This window comes from Ranitomeya variabilis, chromosome 4, assembly GCF_051348905.1.
Source record: "Ranitomeya variabilis isolate aRanVar5 chromosome 4, aRanVar5.hap1, whole genome shotgun sequence".
NCBI classification, from domain to species: Eukaryota; Metazoa; Chordata; class Amphibia; order Anura; family Dendrobatidae; genus Ranitomeya; species Ranitomeya variabilis.
This window is the reverse complement of record NC_135235.1, coordinates 686,148,252-686,173,584: the sequence shown is the minus strand read 5'-3', so window position 1 is coordinate 686,173,584 and position 25,333 is coordinate 686,148,252. Positions and strand designations below refer to the sequence as shown.

The following is a 25,333-nucleotide window of genomic DNA, read 5'->3' as shown; positions in this document are numbered from 1 at the left end:
AAATATGCTGCGGATCCGCACAAATTCCGCATCGTGCGCACACAGCCTAAATGCTCAGGCCGCAGCCAGCAACAGATTATAAAACCCCATTCCGTCACTGCCAGCTGTACCCACCTAGCCCAGAACATACTTCGCTGCCACCAGCTCAGATTTCTTAACAGAGGGGGTTCAGGCCAACCCAAATTAGTAGCGTAATTAACTTCAGTCACGTGAAGATTCGCATAGAACATGGAGAAGACGAAACTAATACATTTTATATTTTACTCCAAAAAGGTAGGCAGTGTTTACAAAAGGTATATAAAGATTTTACAATATGAGACAAAGTATGTACAAAGCAATTACAAAGAAAATGGATTAAAACAGAAAATGAACACTCACATGTTGCTTAGATCGTCCTAGTTATCCACGCTTGTGGGAGGAGCCAGATATCCCAATTCATCAGGGGGTCCTGGTGCAACAGCTTCTCAGGCAAGAATGAAGGCTGGGCTGACTGGCAATAACTTATATTGGTAGGCTTGTGACATCACTAAAGGGCTGGTTTACCTGCACCCTCCCCTAGCAGCCAGGGTGCACATTTTGGTGCGAAAACTTATAATACTCATAAATGTGCTTGTGAACCTATCAGAATAACGGCACACACATCACTCATCTTATATTGAAATTAGCTTTCTACTGAGTCTAAGCTAAGTTAGCTATTCCACTCTGTTTAGGAGAAATCCATTTCTCTGGTTCTCTTGGTGCCAGACTCCAGCAAAAGCCCCGTAGCGAAGCTCTATCAAAGCATGTTCTGAATATGTATCTGTCATATTCCTATCATACACTGGTGGCGCATTATGGCTTCTTTAATATCTCCCCCACACACGGAAAACCTCATGTGTTTGAAGACAAAGAAATTCCTATGGGAGGGGGGAAGGAGCAGTGAATAGTTTCATGGCCTCACGCTGGAGTTTCAAGTTACACAGGGTTTCTGCCTAGGCCAACAAAGGCAGTGGGAAGGGTAAGAAGAAGGGGGGTTGGAGCCTGCAGCGTGTGTCTTGTACAGCTATGCAGATTCTCAAACATGGCTTTTTCACATTATCGTGACACCTGTATAGAGCTGGGACCACCGTAACAAAGGCTACCATCAGTAACACACTGTGCCGCCAGGGACTCAGATCCTGCAGTGCCAGACATGTCCCCCTGCGTAAGCCAGTACATATATGGGTCCATCTGAGGGTTGCTAGAGAGCATTTGGATTGTCCAGATGATTATTAGAAGAATGTCATATGGTCTGATGAAACCAAAGTAAAACTGGTAGAAACACAACTCATCGTGTTTGGAGGAGACAGAATGTTGTATTGCATCCAAAGAACACCATACCTACTGTGAAGAATGGGCATGGCAACATCATGCTTTGGAGCTGTTTCTCTACAAAGGGACCAGGAAGATTGATCCGTGTACATGAAATAATGAATGGGGACATGTATCGTGAGATTTTGAGAGCAAACCTCCTTCCATCAGCATGGGCATTGAAGATAAAACATGGCTGGGTTTTTCAGCATGATAATGATTCCAAGCACACCACCAGGGCAACGAAGGAGAGTGGCTTCATAAGAAGCATTTGAAGGTCCTGGAGTGGCCTAGCCAGTCTCTAGATCTCAACCCCATAGAAAACCTTTGGAGGGAGTTGAAAGTCCGTGTTGCCCAGCGACAGGCCCAAAACATCACTGCTCTAGGAGATCTGCATGGAGGAATGGGCCAACATACCACCAACAGTGTGTGCCAACCTTATGAAGGTTATGACTTACAGAAAACATTTGACATCTGTTATTGCCAACAAAGGATATATCACAAATATTGAGATGAACTTTTGCTAATCACCAAATACTTATTTTCCATCATTTGTAAAATAAAATCTTGCCAAATCAGACAAGGTGATTTTCTGGATTTGTTTTCCCATTTTGTCCCTCATAGTTGTGGTTTACCTATGATGTCAGTTACACGCTTCTCTCATCTTTTTAAGCGGGAGAACCTGTACAATTGCTGGCTGACTAAATACTTTTTTCCCCCACTGTATATACTGTATATACATATATATATATATATATATATATATATATATATTCGAAACTCAGAAATGGAATGGCACTAGGACATGATGCAAAGCAAAACCCTTTGCCCTTTCACTCCTATATCTCCATTCGCCTGCCGACAATCCAAAGCAACTGGGATTACGGTGCTCAGCTTAATAAAACATGACCATCCACTATTCCATATCTCTTAGAAATAAAAGGCAGCGGCACTCACCAGTTTGCTGATTCAAAGTCTTTAATGTGCCTTTAATCCATGGTGGAGATTATGATAGACACATTTCAAGAAAATAGCGAGGGTGCGGGGAGTGCAAGAGGACGACGGCCGTTTCGTACAATCAGCACTTCTACGGGTCCATGGCAAACTGGTGAGTGCTGCTGCCTTTTATTTCTAAGAGATATGATATATATATATATATATATATATATATATATATATATATAAAATTATCCCTTGATTAGAAGATTCACTGAGAAAAAGGTAAAACGAAACTTTATTAATTCCAAATGTAAGATTATACCCATGATTCACCCCCTGAAGGTTAGTCAGAAGGTGACTAATAGAGAAAACATATACCCCACGACTCAGTATATAGGGTGAGTTGACGTATACACACTCTCTCTCCAAGCCTCTCATTTCTACTCGTTTCGTAGGCCTCACTAAAGACGACTCATCAAGAGACTATTTAATATCTATAATATATTGCTACGAGCCTTTATAGACTGGACCCCACAGAGTTACGCATCCGGCAGTAGCGTAGCTACCGGGGGTGCAGAGGGGGCCAGCCCCGGTGCTCAGAGGGGGGCCACCCGGAGCTACGCTACTGTAATTGGTATTGGCGTGCACAGGGTGCCAATAGTTACATTTTGCGGCAGAGCAGGGAGAATCGATCTCCTTGCTCTGCTGCCTGGCCGCTATGGGCCCCTGAGCAGGGGGGGGGGGGGCGGTGCCAGCAGTGGGCTCCCCTTCTGTCATCGCAGGATCAGCAGTATTGGCATCTAGCCGATGCAGCTGACGGCATTGATGAGGGAAGGAGTGCTACGCTCCTTCTCCCATCATCCCCTGTAAGCGTCTGACATCACCGACGCCGACACTGACAGGGGGCGCGATGATGTGACTGCCCAGAAATCATGGTCCGGAGGTAAGTGGAATCAGGTAGCAGCACAGGAACCAGGAAGAGAGGTATTTATTGTTTTACTTTATGGGGGTTGCCTGTGGGGGGGGTGCTGCCTTATACTAGAGTCTGCCTGTTGGGAGGTGCTGCCTTTTACAGAGTCTGCCTGTGGGGGTGCTGCCTTATACTACAGGGTCTGCCTGTGGGGAGGTGCTGCCTTATAGAGTCTGCCTGTGGGGGGGTGCTGCTTTATACTACAGGGTCTGCCTGTGGGGGGGTGCTGCCTTATACTATAGGGTCTGCCTGTGGGGGGTGCTGCCTTATACTAGAGTCTGCCTGTGGGGGATGCTGCCTTATACTACAGTGTCTGCTTGTGGGGGGGTGCTGCCTTATACTACAGTGTCTGCCTGTGGGGAGGTGCTGCCTTATACAGAGTCTGCCTGTCGGGGGGTGCTGCCTTATACTACAGGGTCTGTCTGTGTGGGGCGTGCTGCCTTATACTACAGGGTCTGCCTGTGGGGGGTGCTGCCTTATACTAGTGTCTGCTTGTGGGGGGGTGCTGCCTTATGCTACAGTCTGCCTGTGGGGGGGTTGTGGAGAAAGGGGTCAGTGGGTGCTCTCGTCCGCTGGCCTGGCTGTCTTTAGCAAGACTTCATGGACCAGGGCTCATACCAATGAACACTTGCTCTATGTCCCGGTGGGCAATACACTACACAGACAACACAGGGTTAAGGTAAAAAATTGTGGCAATACTTTATTGAACCACAACACACAATAGCAAACAGAACAATCTCAGCAATTACCCCAAGATGGTGCACATTACAGTGTCTCACCCTTCCACTGACTCGCCGAAATAATGGTAGATGCTATGTCAGAGCTCCCAGGGTCGCTACTCCATCTGTGGTATGCACGCAAAGAGGAGGTAACGACAAGCGTATGGAGATATCCGAGAGCAGTCCTGTGTTCTTCAGCCGGGCCCGACAGACCCTCGGCTAAGATCCTGAAGAGTCCGTACAAGGTCCAAAGCCAGTTAACATGATGTCAGAGCTCCCAGGGTCGCTATTCCACCTGTGATACACACACAGAGAAGAGGTAACGACAAGCGTAGAGAGATGACCAAAAACTGTCCATAGAGTCCATACAAAGTCCAAAGCCAGTTGACACGAGAGTCACCACCTGGCTTATCTGACCATCTCCATGGAACCAGGCGACCAGCGGGTCCCAAACCTGGCTTTCTCCAAACATAGCCATGGTTCAGGGATGGTCACTGGATCAGATCTGTGTCCTTCCAACCGGAGCTGAAAACCCCTAAGTTGTTTCCTATAGAATCATAGATCAGTGTCTCTCGCGATGATGCCATGATGAATTGTTACTTCAGTCTCTCATGATGTGATCTCTGAGTCTTCTTATACCCAAGACATTTAAGCTATTTTTAGAATTACCCAGTGTCCTTCAGTCCAACATCAAGATAAGGTAAACAATGGTGATGGGATCACATAGCACTATTAGCACTTCAGCACACATTAATAAACAAAGCTTAAAACACCCTATGTACAGTCACTATTACAGACTTACACAGTATGTTATATAGTATATCAGTTGGCAAGTCTGTCTTCTTGAACCACCAGACATAAACACTTAAATTCACAAGCCAATATACAGATAAAAAGCCAGTTCTCTTGGTTGCAAAATCATGGTTGTCTGGGAAATTAAGATACAATCTGGTATCTTCACAGGGGTGCTGCCTTATACTACAGAGTCTGCCTGTGTGGGGGGCGCTGCCTTATACTACAGAGTCTGCCTGTGGGGGGTGCTGCCTTATACTACAGAGTCTGCCTGTGGGTGCTGCCTTATACTACATAGTCTGCTTGTGGGGGGTGCTGCCTTATACTGCTGGGTCTGCCTGTGGGGGTGTGTGCTGCCTTATACTGCTGGGTCTGCCTGTGGGGGTGTGTGCTGCATTATACTACAGTGTCTACCTGTGGGGGGTGCTGCCTTAACACTACCGAGTCTGCCTGTGGGGGTGCTGCCTTATACTACAGAGTCTGCCTGTGGGGGGTGCTGCCTTATTCTACAGAGTCTGCCTGTGGGGGGGTGCTACCTTATAGACTGGAAGGGGGTGCAAGATGGTAACAGCACATGACAAGATTAGGGCCCAGGATGGAAGCAACACATACCAGGATGGAGACCATATACCAATATAAATGCTCGCCACCCGGGCGTAGAACGGGTTCAATAGCTAGTTGATCTATATTCAAGCGCGACTACATGAAAAAAAACTAAAATCACATATCATGTTATCCAAAACAGTCAGAAAACTAGCCATATATTGGCAGATCATAGACTTCAAACTGTATATTTCGTAAGTTTCTAAGCCACTCCAATGTCAGGAATCGATAGTATGTGAAAATACATAAAGTCTCCTGATGAGTCATCTTTGGTGAGGACGACAAAATCTGTAGAAATGAGAGGCTTGGAGAGTGAGTGTGTATACGTCACCTCACCCTATGTACTGAGACGCGAGTTATATGTTTTTTCTATTAGTCACTTTCTGACTAACCTTCAGGGGGTGAATGGATATAGTTTAACATTTGGAATTAATAACGTTTAGTTTTATCCTTTTGTCAGCAAACATGAGGAATGACAAGAGACAACCCATTTAATAAGATCAAATTTTGGTTAAAACTATTCCAATATTATGAACATAAAAAAGGCTTCTCCCCTATGTGACATCTCTGATGTTTATTAACAGTTGATTTCCAAGTAAAATATTTCATACATTAAGAAAATGAAAAGGGCTTGTTCTTTGTGTGACTGCTCTGATGTCTAACAAGAAGCGCTTTCCGGTTAAAACATTTCCTGCATTCTGAACAGGAAAAAGGCTTCTTCCCTGTGTGAATTCTCTGGTGCGTAACACAATCTGATTTATTGTTAAAACATTTCCCACATTCTGAACAGGAAAAAGGCTTCTCCCCTGTGTGAGTTCTCTGGTGGGAAACAAAATGTGATTTCTGTGCAAAATATTTCCCACATTCTGAACAGGAAAAAGGCTTCTCCCCTGTGTGAGTTCTTTGGTGGATAACAAAATGTGATTTATGTGCGAAACATTTCCCACATTCTGAACAGGAAAAAGGCTTCTCTCCTGTGTGGGTTCTCTGGTGTATAACAACATTTGATTTATGCGCAAAACATTTCCCACATTCTGAACAGGAAAAAGGCTTCTCCCCTGTGTGGATTCTCTGGTGCATAAGACAATCTGATTTATTGTTAAAACGTTTCCTACATTCTGAACAGGAAAAAGGCTTCTCCCCTGTATGAGTTCTCTGGTGTCTATCAAGAAATGATTTCTGATTAAAACATTTCCTACATTCTGAACAGGAAAAAAGCTTCTCCCCTGTGTGAGCTCTTTGGTGGCTATCAAAAACCGATTTGTGACTAAAACATTTCCCACATTCTGAACAGGAAAAAGGCTTCTCCCCTGTGTGAGCTCTCTGGTGGGTATTGAGAGACGATTTCTGATTAAAACATTTCCCACATTCTGAACAAGAAAAAGGCTTCTCCCCTGTGTGAACTCTCTGGTGGGTATCGAGAGCCGATTTCTGATTAAAACATTTCCCACATTCTGAACAGGAAAAAGGCTTGTCCCCTGTATGAGTTCTCTGGTGAGTAACAAAATGTGATTTCTGTGAAAATTTTTTCCCACATTCTGAACATGAAAAAGGTTTCACTCCAGTGTGAATTCTCTGGTGAGTAACAAAATGTGATTTCCATGTAAAATATTTCCCACATTCTGAACATGAAAATGGCTTCTTTGCTTTAGGAGCAGTTTGTTTTTTATTGTTTTTATTGCCTCTTTTTGGACTTTTATTTTCCTTAGTAGTCGGTAATGAATCAGAAGATGAGGCCTGTTTCATGGGATCAGATAACAGATCTTTGCTGTGAATGGATGATGGTATATCTGGAGTAATAGCAATCACTTCAGTTGTATCTTGTAGGATCTCAAGATGATCAGATTTAAAAATTGAAGATGTCAGCTGTTCCTCTAATCTCCTGGTACAGTCATCTGCTAAGATAAAAAAAACTATTTTTTAATAAAATATCCTTGAGTTTTATATTTTTGAACATTTCTACTTAAACTGTCCATAAAAATGGCAAGCTATGTAAAAAACTTTAATTATTAACTAAGACAATGACAGTCTTGCAGTGTGCTCAAACAACATTTAGGATCCCTGTATTTAGCAATACTATAGTGAGAAGAACCAATTTATTTTATGGTGTGTGTCTCCAGGAGCACAATTTGGGCACTATATGTTGGGTAATAAAATGGTAATTGTGTAATTTTTCACTCTCCAACATCCACTGCGTGTTAATTTACAGAAAGTGGCTGTGGAGTCAAAATATTCACTCCTCCTAAGGATCATTACCCTCAGTGAATTAATTTATATAATGGAATCACTTTATGGGGATTTTGACTGTTCTGGTTTTCTGTTATTTAGTTATATTAGGGCTTCTGCATATGGTGTATCCAATCTCATCTGGGATCTGTTCCTGCTGTCCAGCTGGAGAAATCTGCTCCCTACTTCAGCCAATTGTAAAGTACCACACCCTACTAAAGCTCAAAGCATAATTCCGGAATCTGCCTGATACCGCGTTGTTTTCCTCTGGTTCAGTCCTCTGTGCTCAGCTTGCGGCTTGTGTATTTATTTCCTGTTGTGACCGTGGCCAGTTTACTGACTACTATTGCATCTTCTGATTCTGTATTCTAGTTCTGACCCAGCTATCTGACTATTCTTCTCACCATCTAACACCACAGAATAGCAGGTAACACCATAGTCCAAGCCTAGGGGTAGCTTTGTAAGTCCAGATTCCATGTAAGGGTACAAAAGAGCGATGAGCAAGGCAATCCTTGGGAGATGGAAAGCAGAGAAGATAATGCCAAACATTTTCATGGTGGACATCTTTTGAGCTGCCAAGTGACCATGAACAGTGCTCCCAATACATTGTCTGCAAACTATTCCAGCAAGATCTGTATTCAAATAGCTAAATGGCGCTCCTTCCCTTCTGAACACTGCCATGTGCCCAGACAGTAGTGTACAACTGTATATAGGGTATTGTGCAAAGCTGGAAAATAGTTTGTAAGATCCATTTGTTTTCTATAATCCTTTGTGAAGAATTCTATACTTACCACCACATAAAGTGACACACGTCAGATATGAAAAATGGGGCCTGATTAGGAACTACCGAAATGATCAAGATCAACAGTCTTCATCAGTAATAAATGAGTAACTAGTGGTGAAACCTTTTCATTTAGTAACAGCAGGTGGTGGTTGTTATCCAGATAGGCAGCTCGAAACTTGATTATTTTTTTTTTTGTTAAGCGCCAGTGGATTATCTCTTATTACCATCTCTCTGGTGTAATTAGCATTAGTCTCCGAGATTTCACAATCTAAACTATCCTAAGCTCCAATATTTTCTGTCTGATGAGTTTCAAGAAGAAATATTAGGCATTTAAAGAGAACTGTGTATAAGGCAGGTTTCACACGTCCTGATATTTCCGGTACCAGAGATGTCCATGTTTGTAATACTTATGGCACACATGTGGCAACCGTGTGTCGCTCGTGTGCAGCATCAGTACCACATGGACAGCTGGCATGGAAGAAGCGCTGCAGTAAGCACTGTTCCCAGGCAGCAAGTGCTGAAGATGCTCTCATCATTCTCCCCTGCTCTGTCAGCGAGGAGAATTATGAGAGTTATATTAAAGTCAGAATGATGACAGCAGGTGGGGGCTTTTGGGACTATTACTCCCATTAACCTACACCTGCTGCCGCTAAGAACAGTGACACCAGGAGCGGATGATGGGGCTATTTCTTACCCGCCGCCTGCGCTATAACTAAATAAATTAATGAAAAAACCGGCGTGGGTTCCCCTGTATTTTCTTTAAGCAGTCTGGCAAAAATCACAACTGGAGACTGCAACCCTCAGCTTCAGCAAGGCTAGTTGTCAAGAATAGAGGGGTCCCCACACTGTTTTTTTAATTACCGTATATACTCGAGTATAAGCCGACCTGAGTATAAGCCCCCCCCTAATTTTGCAACAAAAAACTGGGAAAACTTAATGACTCGAGTATAAGCCTAGGGTGGAAAATTGCAGCAGGTACCGGTAAATGTCAAAAGTAAAAATAGATACCAATAAAAGTAAAATTAATTGAGACATCAGTAGGTTAAGTGTTTTTGAATATCCATATTGAATCAGGAGCTCCATATAATGCTCCATGCAGTTATGGCCCCATAGATGCCGCATATAATGCTCCATGCAGTTATGGCCCCATAGATGCCCCATATAATGCTCTATGCAGTTATGGCCCCATATAATGCCCCATATAATGCTCCATGCAATTATGGCCCCATAGATGCCCCATATAATGCTCCATGCAGTTCTTTATGGCCCCATAAGATGCCCCATATAATGCTCCATGCAGTTCATTATGGCCCCATAAGATGCCCCATATAATGCTCCATGCAGTTATGGCCCCATATAATGCTCCATGCAGTTATGGCCCCATGTAATGCTCCATGCAGTTATGGCCCCATAGATGCCCCATATAATGCTCCATGCAGTTATGGCCCCATAGATGCCCCATATAATGCTCCATGCAGTTATGGCCCCATAGATGTCCCATATAATGCTCCATGCAGTTATGGCCCCATAGATGCCCCATATTATGCTCCATGCAGTTATGGCCCCATATAATGCTCTATGCAGTTATGGCCCCATAGATGTCCCATATAATGCTCCATGCAGTTCTTTATGGCCCCATAGACGCTCCATACAGCATTGTGCCACATGTAATGCTGCTGCACTAAAACCGCGCCCTCTGACCTGCACAGTCACAGCAAGAGGACGGGAAGACGGAGCTTCGGTGGAACGAGGGAAGGTAAATATACTCACCTACTCCCGGCGCTCCTGACACGGTCCCTGCATGTCCCACGGTGTACGGCGCGGCAGCTTCTTCCTGTAGTGAGCGGTCACATGGTACCGCTCATTACAGTAATGAATATGTGGCTCCACCTCTATGGGCGTGGAGTCCATATTCATAACTTTAATGAGCAGAACCACGTGACCGCTGAAGAGGGGAAGAACTTGAAGCTGCTGCGCCGAACACTGTGGGACTTGCAGGGACCGCGTCAGGAGCGCCGGGAGTAGGTGAGTATTTGACAGGTAAGCAAAAAAGGCAGCACACTGCAGCGCTAACACATGCAAACATGAAACACAGAAATTTAACTGCATTACTGCACTAAAAATATGAAAAATGAGAGCGTTTAGCGCATAAAAAAGGCCAATTTTATGTGTACCTGGTAGCCACTTTACGGCATCTCTCTTATACCAGGTCCTACGCTTTCCTTCCTCGCTGAGAATAAACGTCTCCATGTGAATGGATTGTATAGGAGTTGGTGACTCTAAGGTTCAGCACCTGTTCACACTTGATCTATGTTTGGATGTGACGGTCAGTTTTTTCAAAAGTATTTGACAGGTGTCGCTCCCCCTCACCCGCTGACCCCCCCGCCTTCCATGACTCGAGTATAAGCCGAGAGGGGCACTTTCAGCCTATTTTTATGGGCTGAAACTCGGCTTATACTCGAGTATATACGGTATTTAAATAAATAATTTAAAAAAATGGCATGGGTCCCCACCATTTTTGACAACCAGCCTTGCTAAAAAGCTGACAACTGGGGGCTGGTATTCTCTGACTGGTAAGGGGCCATGGATATTGACCCCCCAGCCTAAAAATAGCAGCCCGCAGCTGCCCAGAAAAGGCATATCTGTTAGATGCGCCAATTCTGGTGCTTTGCCTGGCTCTTTCCACTTGTCTTGTAGCAGTGGCAAGTGGAGTTCATATTTGTGGGGTTGATGTCACCCTTGTATTTCCAGGTGACATCAAGCCCACGGCTTAGTAATGGAGAGGGGTCTCTAAGACACCTCTCTATTACTAATCCTATAATTATTTGGTAAATAGAGACACAGCCAGAATAAAGTCTTTCATTAAAATTAAAGCAAAGTTTTTGTTTTTACTTAAAAATAACAAACACAGAATTCTCACGGTGATCTGCTGTGAAGTGACTTAAGCCCCGTCTCACTAAGCGAGATCGCTAGCGAGATCGCTGCTGAGTCACAAGTTTTGTGACGCAACAGGGACCTCAGTAGCGATCTCGCTATGTGTAACACGTAGCAGCGACCAGGCCCCTGCTGTGAGATCGCTGGTCGTGTCGGAATGGCCTGGACCTTTTTTTGATCGTTGAGGTCCCGCTGGGTAGCACACATCGCTGTGTTTGACACCTTACCAACGACCTCGTTGACGACTCAGACACTGAATCGTCATAATAGCTCCCATGTGACATCGTTGTACAGGTCGCTACAGGTCGCTACATTGTAAGCTCAATGAGGTTACAAAACCAAAAAAAGTGCTTTAGTAAGTCAGTAAAAAGTAGGTAGGAGTATTTAAAACAAGAAAATTATAAGGGTGCCCATACTTATGCACCTGTCAAATTTTGTTTGAATGCAGATTGCACATTTTCTGTTAGTACAATAAACCTCATTTCAAGGCAGAAACATTACTGTGTCCAACAGTTATTAGATATATGAAGCTGAAATAGCTGTTGCAAAAAGAAACATTTTTATAAAACATTAAACTTAAGATTAATAGGGGTGCCCAAACTTTTTCATATGACTGTATGTAAGAGGGGAGAACACTAAACCGGAGTTGCACTCATTTATGGTGGACCATTGGTGCTACAATGAGTCCTGACCAAAAGAGTAGAGAATGTATTAGCACCCCCCATTTCAGGAGAGATTGGGCAGTAATCTGAATTCCTTAGGATGGAAAACATAATGGAATTCATGATGTCTAAATAAATCTATGAAACCGGGGCTCGAGCCATGCCAACACATCTCCTGCAGGCTTGAATAAATATATATTACAGCCATCAGCCATGCACAGCTTAGAGATATAACATGTGTGATGCAGTAACCCATGCTGTAGCCAGGGGGCGCTGTATGTGTGCTCCTCAGGATACGCATGGAGGCATAACTGGGATTGTGAAACAGTGTTCAGCATGATTGTAAATGGCAGTGTCGCAGAGGGAGTCTGCGCTGTAAGCCAGTATTGTTGTTCTGGGACTTGTAGTTCCATAAGAGTTGTGTTTGTATAGCTTTAAAGGGAGACTTAGAGGGTTAATGGGAGAGCTGGGTGCGTCTGACTAACCACACACACCTTCCACCTATGGGAGTGGTTACAGGCACATAATGTTACCATGGTTTGGGTCACATGTCTCTGAGGGAGAGAGTGTATGGACCTGAATGGTCTGTGTGTTCTAAGATACTGGATGGCCTGAGTGTTGGGAAATCCTGGGAGTAGGATCGGATCCCTGAAGAGCAGATAGTGAGGCCATGGATCTGAAGGCCTGTGTTGGAAGATCCTGGGAGTAGGACTTCCTGAATAGCACATGGAGAGGCCATATGTGCAGAGTCTGTGATGGCACTGCGTTATGGAAGCTACCGTTTCTTCTGCGGCTCTGGACTGTCATGAGTGCCCTGGTCACAAGGACGGTGATCCCAGTAAGACAGTTTCCCCAGGAAAGAGGACTAACAGGAGGTCAGCATGTGGAGCAGGAGCTCCAGGAAGGTAACCCAGAGTTGGGGGACTGTTTGTACTGACGAAGGTCAGTTAATGAACTGTGCAGTCACCCATGGTAACTGGACGGAGTAAGGTCCCGCATGTTTAATGAGCGCAACTTAATGTCATGTTCCGGTACAGTGTGTAATGGACTGTTCGCGGTACGGTTTATGACTGCATAATAAATCGCATACACTGTTTAAGTGGAAAGTGTTCCTGTGTGCCTTAAATCTCGAAGCCAAGTGAGTGTCCTCCCAACGCATTCAGTAAGCGCTATCTTACACATGGCACAGATGTAATGTTTTTCCTGTAGTTTATCACAATCCTTGTATTTTTCAGACTATAAGACACACTGGACCATAAGACGCACCTAGGTTTTAAAGAAGGAAATTAGGAAAAAACATTGAAGCAAAAAAGTAGCCAACTCTGTACTTAATATCCCCCATCCTGGTATATATAGTCCCCTCATCCCCATTCTGATACACATGGCCCCTTCATCCCTACGCTGGTTTGCATGGCCCCCTCATCCTTATCCTGGAATGCAAGGCCCCATCCCCATCCTGGTATGCAGGGCCCCCCATCTCGTCCTAGGATGCATGGCGCCTCATCCCTATCCTGGTATGCATGGTCCAGCAGTGCTCTCCGACGCGGCTCTTGAGACAAGTGATGGATGCCGCGTCAGAGAGCACTGCAGCTCCAGGAATCTTCCTATTTTCTCATAGCCTACAACAACCACGCTGAAATAATTATGATATATGATCGTGCAGCGAGTATAATTCCCGTTACCGGCTTTTATTTAATAACCTCCTGTAACTGATGAAGGTCACAATTGACCGAAACATTTTCCTGTATTTACTGCAATACATTTTTCCTGTTGCATCTTCCTGAGAGGAATCTGTGACTTCTCTGTATTTAGTGGTTACTACTCACCTGGGTAGTCATATGTAGCAATCTCCTCTTTACACCGCTCATCATCCCTCACATATGTCTCTGTAGTATTAATATGAGTCGGATTTTCACTCTGAAACAAATATTGTAAAAGTCACAGACAGATGGAGAAGTCACATCTATGATCAGCTCTAATCCTGCCATCTCCACCGTTCTCATTACACAAGTATAAAACATAATACTGTGGATAAAACAAGACTGTGCATAAGACCTTCACAGCCATCTACACATCATAGGGGAGATCTCATGACACCGTCTCTCCATCTACCTGGTGATCCTGAGGAACATTGGGATCTTCTTGTTTACAGTCCTGTGGAAGAAAAGGAAGGGGACATCTCTCTGGTGTTGTCCGCTTACAGGATAGATCTGGAGGAAACATACAGGGACTGAATTCATTCTTTACATACAGATAATTTTAGGCCGTGTGTATTTAGTCCTGTCTATTACCTGGTGATGTGAGGGGCTGGGGAACTTCCACCATGACGTCCTTGTACAGATCTTTGTGTCCTTCTAAATACTCCCACTCCTCCATGGAGAAATAGACAGCGACATCCAGATACCTTATAGGAACCTGACACATACAATGATACCGTCATCCCCCCGATCCCTTCATAGCGTTACTGTGTAATGTCCCAGCATTCCCAGCACTGTTACCTCTCCAGTCAGCAGCTCAACCATCTTGTATGTGAGTTCTAGGATCTTCTGGTCATTGATGTCCTCATGTATTAGAGGGTCAGGTGGAGGCCCTGTGATTGGGCTCAGGGGTCTTCCCCATCCCTCAGACACAGGGTCCTGACAGCGCTCACTAGAGGTCTTCTTCACTACTATGTAACCCTGGTTATGGAGAAACACATTAATAAATCTCACTATAGACATTTCCAGAGTCTTCGCCTCTCCAATTCTGCCCATCTGTTATTCCCATAGATAAGAATGATGTAATGTGACGTCATCAGAATCTCTCACCTCTCCAGTAAGCCGGAAGAGGATCTCTAGGGTGAGGTGCAATATCCTCTCCACCATCTTGTCTCTGTCCATATCCATCTTTGATGGGTAAATCAGGAAAATTCAATTATATAGATGTCCACTAAGAGAATCCGATATTGTAGAGACCTGAATGGAGAAGATGACACAATGTAACCTCATAAAATCCTGTGTAATAATTCAATTACTGGGAAACATAGGAGATAGAACGTGTAGATGTTGTATTCTCTAGTCTTATAGGACTGGAACATAAGCTGAATTGCTGACTAAGACATCTCCTCCATGTTCCTATTCACTGGCTATGTTACTCACTGCTGTGGCAGCTGATTAGCTGTAGGAATTACAAGTTCCTTAAGAGTGACCAGAAAATACAGAGATTGGCGGGGACCCATGCACCAATGGTATTTTTACTATTTTACAGTATTTAGTTGTCTTCCTTAGATCTACTAATAAAACCTATATATTTTAGGCCACAGACAACAAGCAGTTTCTTCCTCGGAGTCGGCAGCTGAATACGTTTCTCATAGACTCATCTTCCATAACGCTAATTCTCGTCTCATTTACCGACACTGGAATTAACATTAGCAATACTGCAGGAGATATTCATTACACGTGACAGGAGAAATAACTACTTCATGATGAGGACGACATCTTCATCTTCTACTTCGGCTCTAGAAACATATTTGTCCAGAGTCCGTCACTGGCTCCATCACCACTGGCCGTCTATATGAATGTTTCCCGTCTTCCCCGCACTGTAATCTTCTATCACGTTAGAGCTCATGTCTGATTGACACACAGAAGTTTGAGACAAAATTCATTGTCACCTGAAGAACACAGCGATTGGCTGTTGAAACGCGTTGTGATTAAAGATTTTAAATCCCTAACCTGTGCTCCGGTGGCCTCTGTCATCAGCGCTCCATCCAGACCGCTTTACTTTTTTCAATTAGAATTGTGGCAAGGCACAGATCTGGCCAAGGTTACATGCTTAAATGGAAGATGTTTGGGACCACCAGAAGTCTTCCTAGACCTGGCCGTCCAGCCAATCTGAGCAATGGTGGGAGAAGAGCCTTGGTAAGAGAGATAAGCAAGAACCAAAAGATCACTGTGGCTGAGCTCCAGAGATACAATAGGGAGATGGGAGAAAGTTCCACAAAGTCAACTCTCACTGCAGCCCTCCACCAGTCGGGCCTTTATGGCAGAGTGGCCCGACGGAAGCCTCTCCTCAGAGCAAGACATATAAGCCAGCATAGAGTTTGCTACAAAACACATGAAGGACTCCCAGACTTTGAGAAATAAGATTCTCTGGTCTGATGAGATGAAGACAGAACTTTTTAGTGATAATTCTAAGCCTTACATGGTGGTGATAATTCTAAGCGGTACGTGTGGAGAAAACTAGACACTGTTCATCACCTCCCAAATACAATCCCAACAGTGAAACATGGTGGTGGCAGCATCATGCTATTGGGGTGTTTTTCAGCAACAGGGACAGGATGATTGCAATTGAAGGAAACAAGAATGAGGCCAAGTACAGAGATACCCTGGATGAAAACCTCTGCCAGAGTGCTCTGGACCTCAGACTTGGCCAAAAATTTACCTTCCGACAAGACAATGACCCTAAGCACACAGCTAAAATAACAAAGGAGTGGCTTCAGAACAACTCTGTGATCATTCTTGACTGGCCCAGCCAGAGCCCTGAGCTAAACCCAATTGAACATTTCTGGAGAGACCTGAAAATGGCTGTTCACCAACGTTGGCCATTCAACCTGATGGAACTGGAGAGGATCTGCAAGGAAGAATGGCAGAGGATGCCCAAATACAGGTGTGAAAAAAACTTGTTGCAGCATTCCCAAGAAAACTCATGGCTGTACTAGCTAAAATGGGTGCTTCTACTCAATACTGAGCAAAGGGTCTGAATACTTATTGAACATGTGATATTTCAGTTTTTATTTTTTAATAAATTTGCAAAAATTTCTACAGCTCCGTTTTTTTCAGTAAAGATGGGGTGCAGAGTGTATATTAATGTTAAAAAAATTAACCTTTTTAAATTTACCAAATGGCTGCAATGAAACAAAGAGTGAAAAATTTAAAGGGGTCTGAATACTTTCTGTACCCACTGTGTGTATTGGTTCTGACATTTGGTATCTTCTCGTCATTTGACAATCACTATATAAGGAACACCCAGGGGATAGGACGCATACTTAAAAAAGGCTAATGTGTTCATGTTATACTTAAAAAAGGCATCCGACCCAGAAAAATCACAAAAGGTGCGTTTTCACACTTTAACTCCCTTTCCATGAAGTCCCCATGAAACGCTGCTTGTGCCGACAGCAGATGGATCTCACGTCACGGTTCTGACAAGATCTTCTCCTGGATTGTTTAATAGGACATAGAGGTGGAACCGGTCCAGAAAGCAGAATATCCATTGAGTATTCGCCACATATTCCTGCAAATTCCCTGGTGTTATCAATTGTATCCACTAGTGATGAGCGAGCACTAAAATGCTTGAGTACTCTTTATTTAAATCAAGCAGGTCGGATGCTCAGACTCGAGTACCGACTATAATGGAAGTCAATGAAAAAGCATTTTAACAGAAAAGCCTAACAGGAGGGCTTGGACGGCAGGAAAATGGCAGAAATGGATGGAATCAGTGCTCAAATGGAATATGAGCAGCATGGTGAAGACACCTGGACACATAGACTCGCAGGTCACTCCTGGGAACTAAATAAAAAAATTACACGGGGTCCCCTCCCATTTTTGATAACTACACTACACAGCTAATCATAATAATTTTTATTTATATAGCGCCAACATATTCCACAGCGCTTTACAGATTAACAATTTCAAACACAACAGTCATAGGTAACAACGTTAACAATACAATAATAAAGCAAAATAAGGTGACCCTGCTCGTGAGAGCTTACAATCTACAATGAGGTGGGGGAGATACAAAGTACAGGTGTGTATTTACAATGATGGTCCAGCCATCTTCAGGGGGTGTGGGATAGATGGAAATAGTGAATGGGCAACACACACGCAAACATAAAATGACTGATTAGTGAATGTGGTAGGCCGCTCTGAACAAATGTGTTTTGAGCGAGCGCCTAAAACTATGCAAATTGTGGATGGTCCTAATATCTTGGGGTAAAGCATTCCAGAGGATTGGCATGGCACGGGAGAAGTCTTGGAGTCGGGAGTGGGAGGTATGGTTTAGAGCAGAGGTTAGTCGAAAGTCGTTTGCAGAGCGCAGCGGTCGGTTAGGCCAATAGACAGAAATGAGGGAGGAGATGTAAGGGGGGGGCCGCACTGTGGAGAGCTTTGTGGGTGAGAACAAGTACTTTGAATTGGATTCTATAATGAATGGGCAGCCAGTGTAACGACTGGCGAAGAGCGGAGGAGTCCGAGTAACAATTAGCCAGATGCACGACCCTGGCTGCTGCATTAAGGATAGACTGGAGAGGGGAAAGTCAAGAAAGGGGGAGGCCAATTAATAGAGCTTTGCAGTAGTCCAGGCGGGAGTAGATCAGGGTGACAGTGATGGTTTTTGTTGTCTCCATGGTGAGAAAAGGGTGGATTCTAGAGATGTTCTTTAGGTGTAAGCGGCACGAGCGGGCAAGAGATTGTAAATGGGAGGTGAAGGAGAGATTGAAGTCAAACATAACACCCAGACAGCGTGCCTGCTGCCGGGGTGTTATTATAGTTCCACCCACGGAGAGGGAAATGTCAGATTTAGGGAGGTTACTAGATGGTGGGAGCAGAAGAAGTTCAGTTTTGGAGAGGTTGAGTTTCAGATAGAGAGCGGACATGATGTTGGAGACTGCAGACAGACAGTCAGTGGCGTTCTGTAGTACAGCAGGGGTAAGGTCAGGGGCTGACGTGTATAGTTGTATGTCATCAGCATAAAGATGGTACTGAAAGCCAAATGTGCTGATGGTCTGTCCAATTGGGGCTGGGTAGAGGGAGAAGAGAAGGGGGCCAAGGACTGAGCCCTGAGGTACCCCAACAGTGAGAGGAAGAGGAGATGACGTGGAGCCAGAGAACAGAACACTGAAGGAGCGGTCAGAAAGATAGGAAGAGAACCAGGAGAGAGCAGTGTCCTTAATGCCTAGCGACTGGAGCCTAGAGAGTAGGAGAGGGTGGTCAACAGTGTTGAAAGCTGCAGAAAGGTCGAGAAGAATGAGCAGAGAGTGGTCACCGTTACATTTGGCTGTCAGAAGGTCATTGGTCACTTTGTTGAGTGCAGTTTCTGTCGAATGTAGAGAGCGGAAACCGGACTGTGAAGAGTCTAGGAGAGAATGAGTGGAGAGGTAAAGGGTAAGGCTGGAGTAGATCAGGCACTCCAAGAGTTTCGAGATGAAGGGGAGATTGAAGACCGGTCTGTAGTTGTTTGTGCAGGATGGGTCGAGGATGGGTTTCTTTAGTAATGGAATAATGATAGAGTGTTTGAAGGAGGAGGGGAAAATGCCAGAGGAGAGGGAGAGATTAAAGATTGTAGTTAGGTGAGTTGTGATGACTGGAGAGAGAGACTGGAGGAGGTGTGAGGGAATGGGGTTGGTGGTGCATGTAGTTGGACGAGAAGAGGAGAGGAGCTTGGAGACTTCTTCTTCTGTGATGGGATCGAATGTGGAGAGTGAGCCAGGGGAGATGCAGGGAGGGATGGAAGTCACTGCACTTGGTGTCTGGGAGCAGATTTCCTGACAGATATTGTCTATTTTCTCTATAAAGTGGGAGGCTAGGTCATCAGCACAAATGTCTGTGATAGGGTCTTGTGCTTTTGGCCTGAGGAGGGAGTGAAAGGTGTTAAAAAGTTTCTTGGGGTTGTTGGATAGTGAGGAGATCAGGGTGGTGTAGTAGGACTGTTTGGCGCAGTGAAGGGCAGAGTTATAGATCCTTAACATAAATTTGAAGTGTATGAAGTCTTCTGGTGTGCGTGTTTTTCTCCATAAGCATTCAGCACTCCTAGAGCATCGCTGGAGAAATCGGGTTTGCGATGCGAGCCAGGGCTGTTTCACTCTGTGTTTGGAGGTTCTGAGGGTGAGGGGAGCTACTTGGTCAAGGGTGCTTCTAAGAGTGTCATTGTAGTGATGTACAGCCAGATCAGGACAGGAAAAAGAAGAGATTGGAAGAGAACAGCTGACATCACCCTTCAAAGATATCACCCCGATTGCCCATGCACCCGGAAAGAACCAGGCAAAATGCCATAATTGGTGTATCTAATGTGATGTACCAATTTTGGGGCTGCTATGGGCTGGTATTTTAAGGCTGGGTAGGGATTAATATCCATCGACCTTAATATCAGCCCCAGCTGTCTGCTTTACCTTGGCTTTTTTATCAAAAATTGCGGGGACCCCACATCAGTTTTTTTTAGTTATTTAATAGGTTTAAAAAGTTAACCCCTTCTTGACGTGCTGTATATATACTGCTGCCCTCCCACAAAGTGAATTATATATTCGGCGCTGCTATTTCCGGTCACCGCGCTGCATCGTGCAGTGACCGGGTTAAAATGGGATAGCAGACCATCCCTGCACATTTTCCCGGGGGTCTGGAACCCCCTGCATTGGCAATGTGTCAATAAAGGGACTTTTTTAGTTAGCGGATGTCACAGTGTAAGTTACTTCCGATTATTTTTTTTAGAAAAAAATACTAGTAGTTGGTAAAGTGTAATTTTAGAGAAAAAAAATTGCACAGAATAGTGTCAATGTAGCGGATGTCAGGGGAGCGTACGTTATATTGTTGGTGATGTCCGTTTTTCATTAGTGCAAAAAAATAATTATTTGCTTTCAGTAAATTTTTAGGTAGTGCATCGGGGGAGCGTATGGTGTATTGTTGGTGATGTCCGTTTTTCTTTTGCAAAAAAAAAAAAAGAATAGTTAGTGCCGAGTAAATTTATAGGGCGAGCGTTAGTGTAGTGAACACTAAAAATTATCAGCCGGTCATTCCGGATTTCATCGGCAGCTCAAGAATCCAGTTTGACACCACTGGCCTCACTAAAATTGACTTCTTAAAATTCTTTTTCAGGGAGGAGATAATAAATTTATGGTGGCCCAGACAAACTTGTATGCCCATCTAGTTTTCACCCAAAATCCCAAGTTATCATATGCCAGATGGACCCCTGTAGATGCAGCAGAGATGATGACATTTTGGTGAATTGTGCTGCATATGGGCATAATCTGAAAATCAGAGCTTCAGCGATACTGGAGTATTGATATTCTCTACAGAACCGGTAATCTGTATGGCCATAACAAGGACACGATTTGAAGAGATCCAAAAATTATTGCATTATAGTGATAATGCGTTCTGTCCTCCCCAAGATGATTCGAACTTTGATCTTCTATATAAAATTCGGCAAATAGATGAACACTTTAGCAGAAAATTTGCTGAAGCGTACAACCTTCAAAGGGACATCGCTATAGATGAATCTCTGGTTCATTTCAAAGGGAGGCTAAAATTTCACTAATACCTGCGCAGTAAGAGGTCCAGGTATGGAATTAAACTGTACAAACGGTGCAAGAGTACCCTAGGGTACACCCACAGATTTAGGGTCTACAAGGGAAAGCACACCCAGATTAACCCCTGTGAAAGCCCCCCTTTCTTGGGGGTGAGTGCGAAAATTGTGTGGAAATTGCTGCACCCACTGCTGGATAAGGGTTATCACGTCTACATTGGTAACTTTTACACCAGCACCCCCCTCTTCAAGGCCCTCTCTGTCAGAAGTACAGTTGCCTGAAGCACCATGTGAAAAAATCAGAGAGGCCTCCCTAAGCCACAAATTTGGCAAATGCTGAGAAAGGGCGAAAGCCGAGCCCAATATAGCGACAACATGCTGGTGGTGAGTATAAGGTTAAAAGGTATATCCTTATCTTCACCACCATACACCGTGACAACAGCTCCCTTGTCACAGTTCCCAAAGCCAGATTGGATCTTGGACTACAATCGGTACATGGGGGTGTAGATCTGTCAGATCAGGTTCTCAAAACATACAGTGCCATGTGAAAAGCTAAAACATGGTACAAAATATTGGCCGTGCACATTGTATAGATGGCACCATACAATGCTTTTGTGCTGTTCTGATCTGCAGGCAATGCAGGGACCTTCTTTTAATTTGAGGAGGTAGTCATCAAGGCCCTAATGTTTGGCACTCAGAAAGATGAGGGTTCCAGTACTTTGGAAACTGATAGTGTCCTTCTTGTCCCAGGTCAACATTTTCCAGGACCGGTTCCAAAACAGCAAAGAAAGGAAGATCACAAAAACAGTGCAGAGTATGCTCCAAGAAGGGAATCCGAAAGAACACAATTTACCATTGTGAAACCTGCACTGAGAAACCTGGCCTTTGAATTAAGGATTGCTTCAAAGCATACCACATGTCCGCAAATTAATAAAATTAGTTTTTAACCTGTTGACACAACACACTTTTATAATCTGATGTACTCCACACATCTTACACATAACACTACATAATAAGTTCATACACCAGTAAAACCAAAAGAATTATAATCATTATTATTAGGGTATGTGCACACGTTGCGGATTTGCTGCGGATCCGAAGTGTTTTTTGAGGTGCAGAAATGCTGCAGATCCGCAATTGATTTACAGTACAATGTAAATCAATGAGAAAAAAATGCTGTGCACACTTTGCAAAAATCCGCTGCAGAAATGCTGCGGTTTAAAAGAAGTAGCATGTCACTTCTTTTTTGTGAATCTGCAGCGTTTTTGTACCCATTCCATTATAGAAAACCGCAGGGGTAAAAAAACGCAGCAAATCCGCAAGAAAACCGCAGCAAAAATGCACAAAAAATGCTGCGGAACTGCACAAAAAATGGAACAAATCCGCAGGTGCGTTTTCTGCCAAGAGAGGCAGAATCTGCACCAGAAATTCCTAAGCCTAATCCGCAACATGTGCACATAGCCTAAAAGTATGCCTCTAGATAAATTCCATCAGGGGTGTAGTTTCCAAAATGGGGTCACTTGTGGGGGGATTTCCAATGTTTAGGCACATCAGAGGCTCTGCAAACGTGACATGAAGCACTCAGACCATTCTATCAAAGTCTGCATTCCAAAACATCACATCTTCCCTTCTGAGCCTGATGTGTGCCCAAACAGTGGTTTTCCTCCACATGTGTATCGGTAGAGGTATACTCAGAAGAAACTGGACAACATTGTTTGTGGTCCATTTTCTCCTGCTATCCTTGTGAAAATAAAAAAATTGGGGCTAAAAGATCATTTTTGAGGAAAACATTTGATTTTTTATTTTCATGGCTCTACATTGTAAACTTCTGTGAGGCACCTGGGGGTTCAAAGTCCTCACTGCACATCTAGATAAATTCCTTTAGGGGTCTAGTTTCAAAATGGGGTCACTTGTAGGGGATTTCCACTGTTTAGGCACATCAGGAGATCTCCAAACACGACATGTGTCCGATCTCAATTCCAGCCAATTTTGTGTACAAAAAGTCAAACAGTGCTCCTTCCTTTCCGAGACCTGCTGTGCACCCAAACAAAGGTTTTCCCCCAAAAACGGGGTATCGGCATGCTCACGAGAAATTGCACAACAACTTTTGTGGTCCATTTTCTCCTGTTACCCTTATAAAAAGTAAAAAAACTTGGGCTCAAAGATCATTTTGACTGAAAAGTTAAATGTTAATTTTTCCTTCCACGTTTCTTTAGTTCCTGTGAAGCACTTGAAGGGTTAATAAACTTCTTGAATGTTATTATTATACATTTTTATAGCGCCATTTATTCCATGGCGCTTTACATGTGAACGGGGCAAATATAGACAAGTACAATAAACATGAGTAAAACAAGGCACACACAAGTACAGGAGGAGAGAGGACCCTGCCCGCGAGGGCTCATAGTCTACAGGGGATGGGCAAGGATACACTATGTGGCTTTGAATACCTTGGAGGGTGCAGTTTTTAGAATGGTGTCACTTTTGGGTACTTTTTGTCATATAAACCTCTTAAAGTCAAATGTGATGTGGTTCCTAAAAAAATTGCTTTGAAAAAAGTTTATTGTAAAAATGAGAAATTGCTGGTCAACCTTTAACCCTTATAACTTCCTAACCAAAAAAATGTATGTCTCAAATATTGTGCTGATGTAAAGTAGACATGTGGGAAATGTTATTTATTAACTACTTTCTGTGCCATGACTCTCTGATTTATGGGCATAAAAATTAAAATTTAGAAAATTGCAAAATCTTTAAAATTTTCTCTTAATTTCTTATTTTTTCAAAAATTAATGTAAGTCATATTAAATAAATTTTACCACTATCATGAAGTAGAATATGTTATAAAGAGAAGTCTCAGAATCAGTGGGATCCATTGAAGCATCCAGAGTTATTACCTTATAAAGTGACAGTGGTCAGAGTTGAAAATATTGGCCTTGTCAGGAAGGTGACAACGGGCTTTAGTGTGAAGGGGTTACATACACCTTATAGTGCCACATGAAAGACACTAAAGGACACAACTTTATAATACTTAGGGGTCTGACAATAATCTAAGCGCTCCCTCCTATAACAGCTCTCCCTGACCTGCTTCCTGAGGACGGTGTGCCGAGCATCGCGTCACTGGTTCTTCTATAAACTCAATAACGTGATGCGGCCGGACAGTCACAGTAATACCAGTAGCCAACATGGCTACAGCATCACCGTGTATGAATGGGGTTAATGTCCCCCCGTTCAGTAATGGGGAATCTCCAGCACCTACCTCCACCCGCAGGGCCGCACTCCACATATATTGCTGGCGCTGCTCTGTGCATAGAGGACCTGTGATGAGGTCACCGGAGGGGAGGAGTCAGGAGTCACATGTGTATGCAGGACTCTGCTGTGCTGACAAGTATTCAGCTCCTCTGCTGGTACTGCTCCTTTAAGAACAGGTAACGTTGCAAAAAGTAGAACAATTCCCCCCATTAAGTGATTGGATCCTCCCAGACCTTTCATAGATCTTAGTCATATTACAGACAGGAGTTTCCAAGAGCGCTAGATTCAGGGGTAATCCTAGTGCTGACTGAGCCGTGCGCCTCCATCTAAGAGAGCGGCCACAACCCCAGACGATGCAGCGGCCGGAGCAATGTTATTGATTGAGGGAATTTCTGCGAGCAGCAAATTAATGAAAAATGTTTTACCGGAACCTCCTGGAGCATCAAGGAAAACAGTCTCCCATTTCCACCTGGAATCTGAGCCATAATTGCCAAATACGCCGATCTGTGGTCATCAACCAAAAGTGGTTTCGTCGTAGCGCCATATGCCGCACAGCCGTGAGGGCTGTATTCATGGCCGTGAAAAAATATCGAGCCTCCTCGATATTTTTCACGGCTTATGGACCCGGCCCCATTGAAAATCTATGGGGCAACAAAAACAACGGAAGCTTGCCCAGTGTGTTGATTTTGCGGTACACCGTGAAGACCGTATTTGCTGATCGCCGTATTTTTACTAGAACACTCCCATGTACTTCCTGTTTATCATTTTGAAGTTTATCACTCCATGCCTGCAGACACACAAGATGGACCTGGAGAGAATCATCGTTCTTGATCAGGTATGTAGGGGTGCTGAAACCCCCCCC

At 43.9% G+C, this 25,333-nt stretch overlaps 1 protein-coding gene across 2 annotated transcripts; it reads right to left on the bottom strand.

Annotated features, from left to right (window-relative positions):
• Positions 1 to 3,912: 3,912 nt before the first annotated feature.
• LOC143767599 (uncharacterized) lies at positions 3,913 to 24,539 on the bottom strand. 2 transcript variants are annotated; one of them, XM_077256025.1, is made up of 7 exons: positions 24,479 to 24,539; positions 14,766 to 14,912; positions 14,457 to 14,636; positions 14,250 to 14,373; positions 14,071 to 14,168; positions 13,785 to 13,875; positions 3,913 to 7,247 (listed from the first exon to the last, which is right to left on the bottom strand). In XM_077256025.1, exons 2-7 carry the CDS (start codon positions 14,841 to 14,843, stop codon positions 5,965 to 5,967), a joined length of 1,854 nt encoding a protein of 617 aa, XP_077112140.1. In that variant the 5' UTR covers positions 14,844 to 14,912; positions 24,479 to 24,539; the 3' UTR covers positions 3,913 to 5,964. The 2 variants fall into 2 exon arrangements, with proteins under 2 accessions (XP_077112140.1, XP_077112139.1); XM_077256024.1 differs by having other exon boundaries at positions 3,913 to 7,250; positions 24,479 to 24,534.
• Between the last annotated feature and the right edge of the window lie 794 nt (positions 24,540 to 25,333).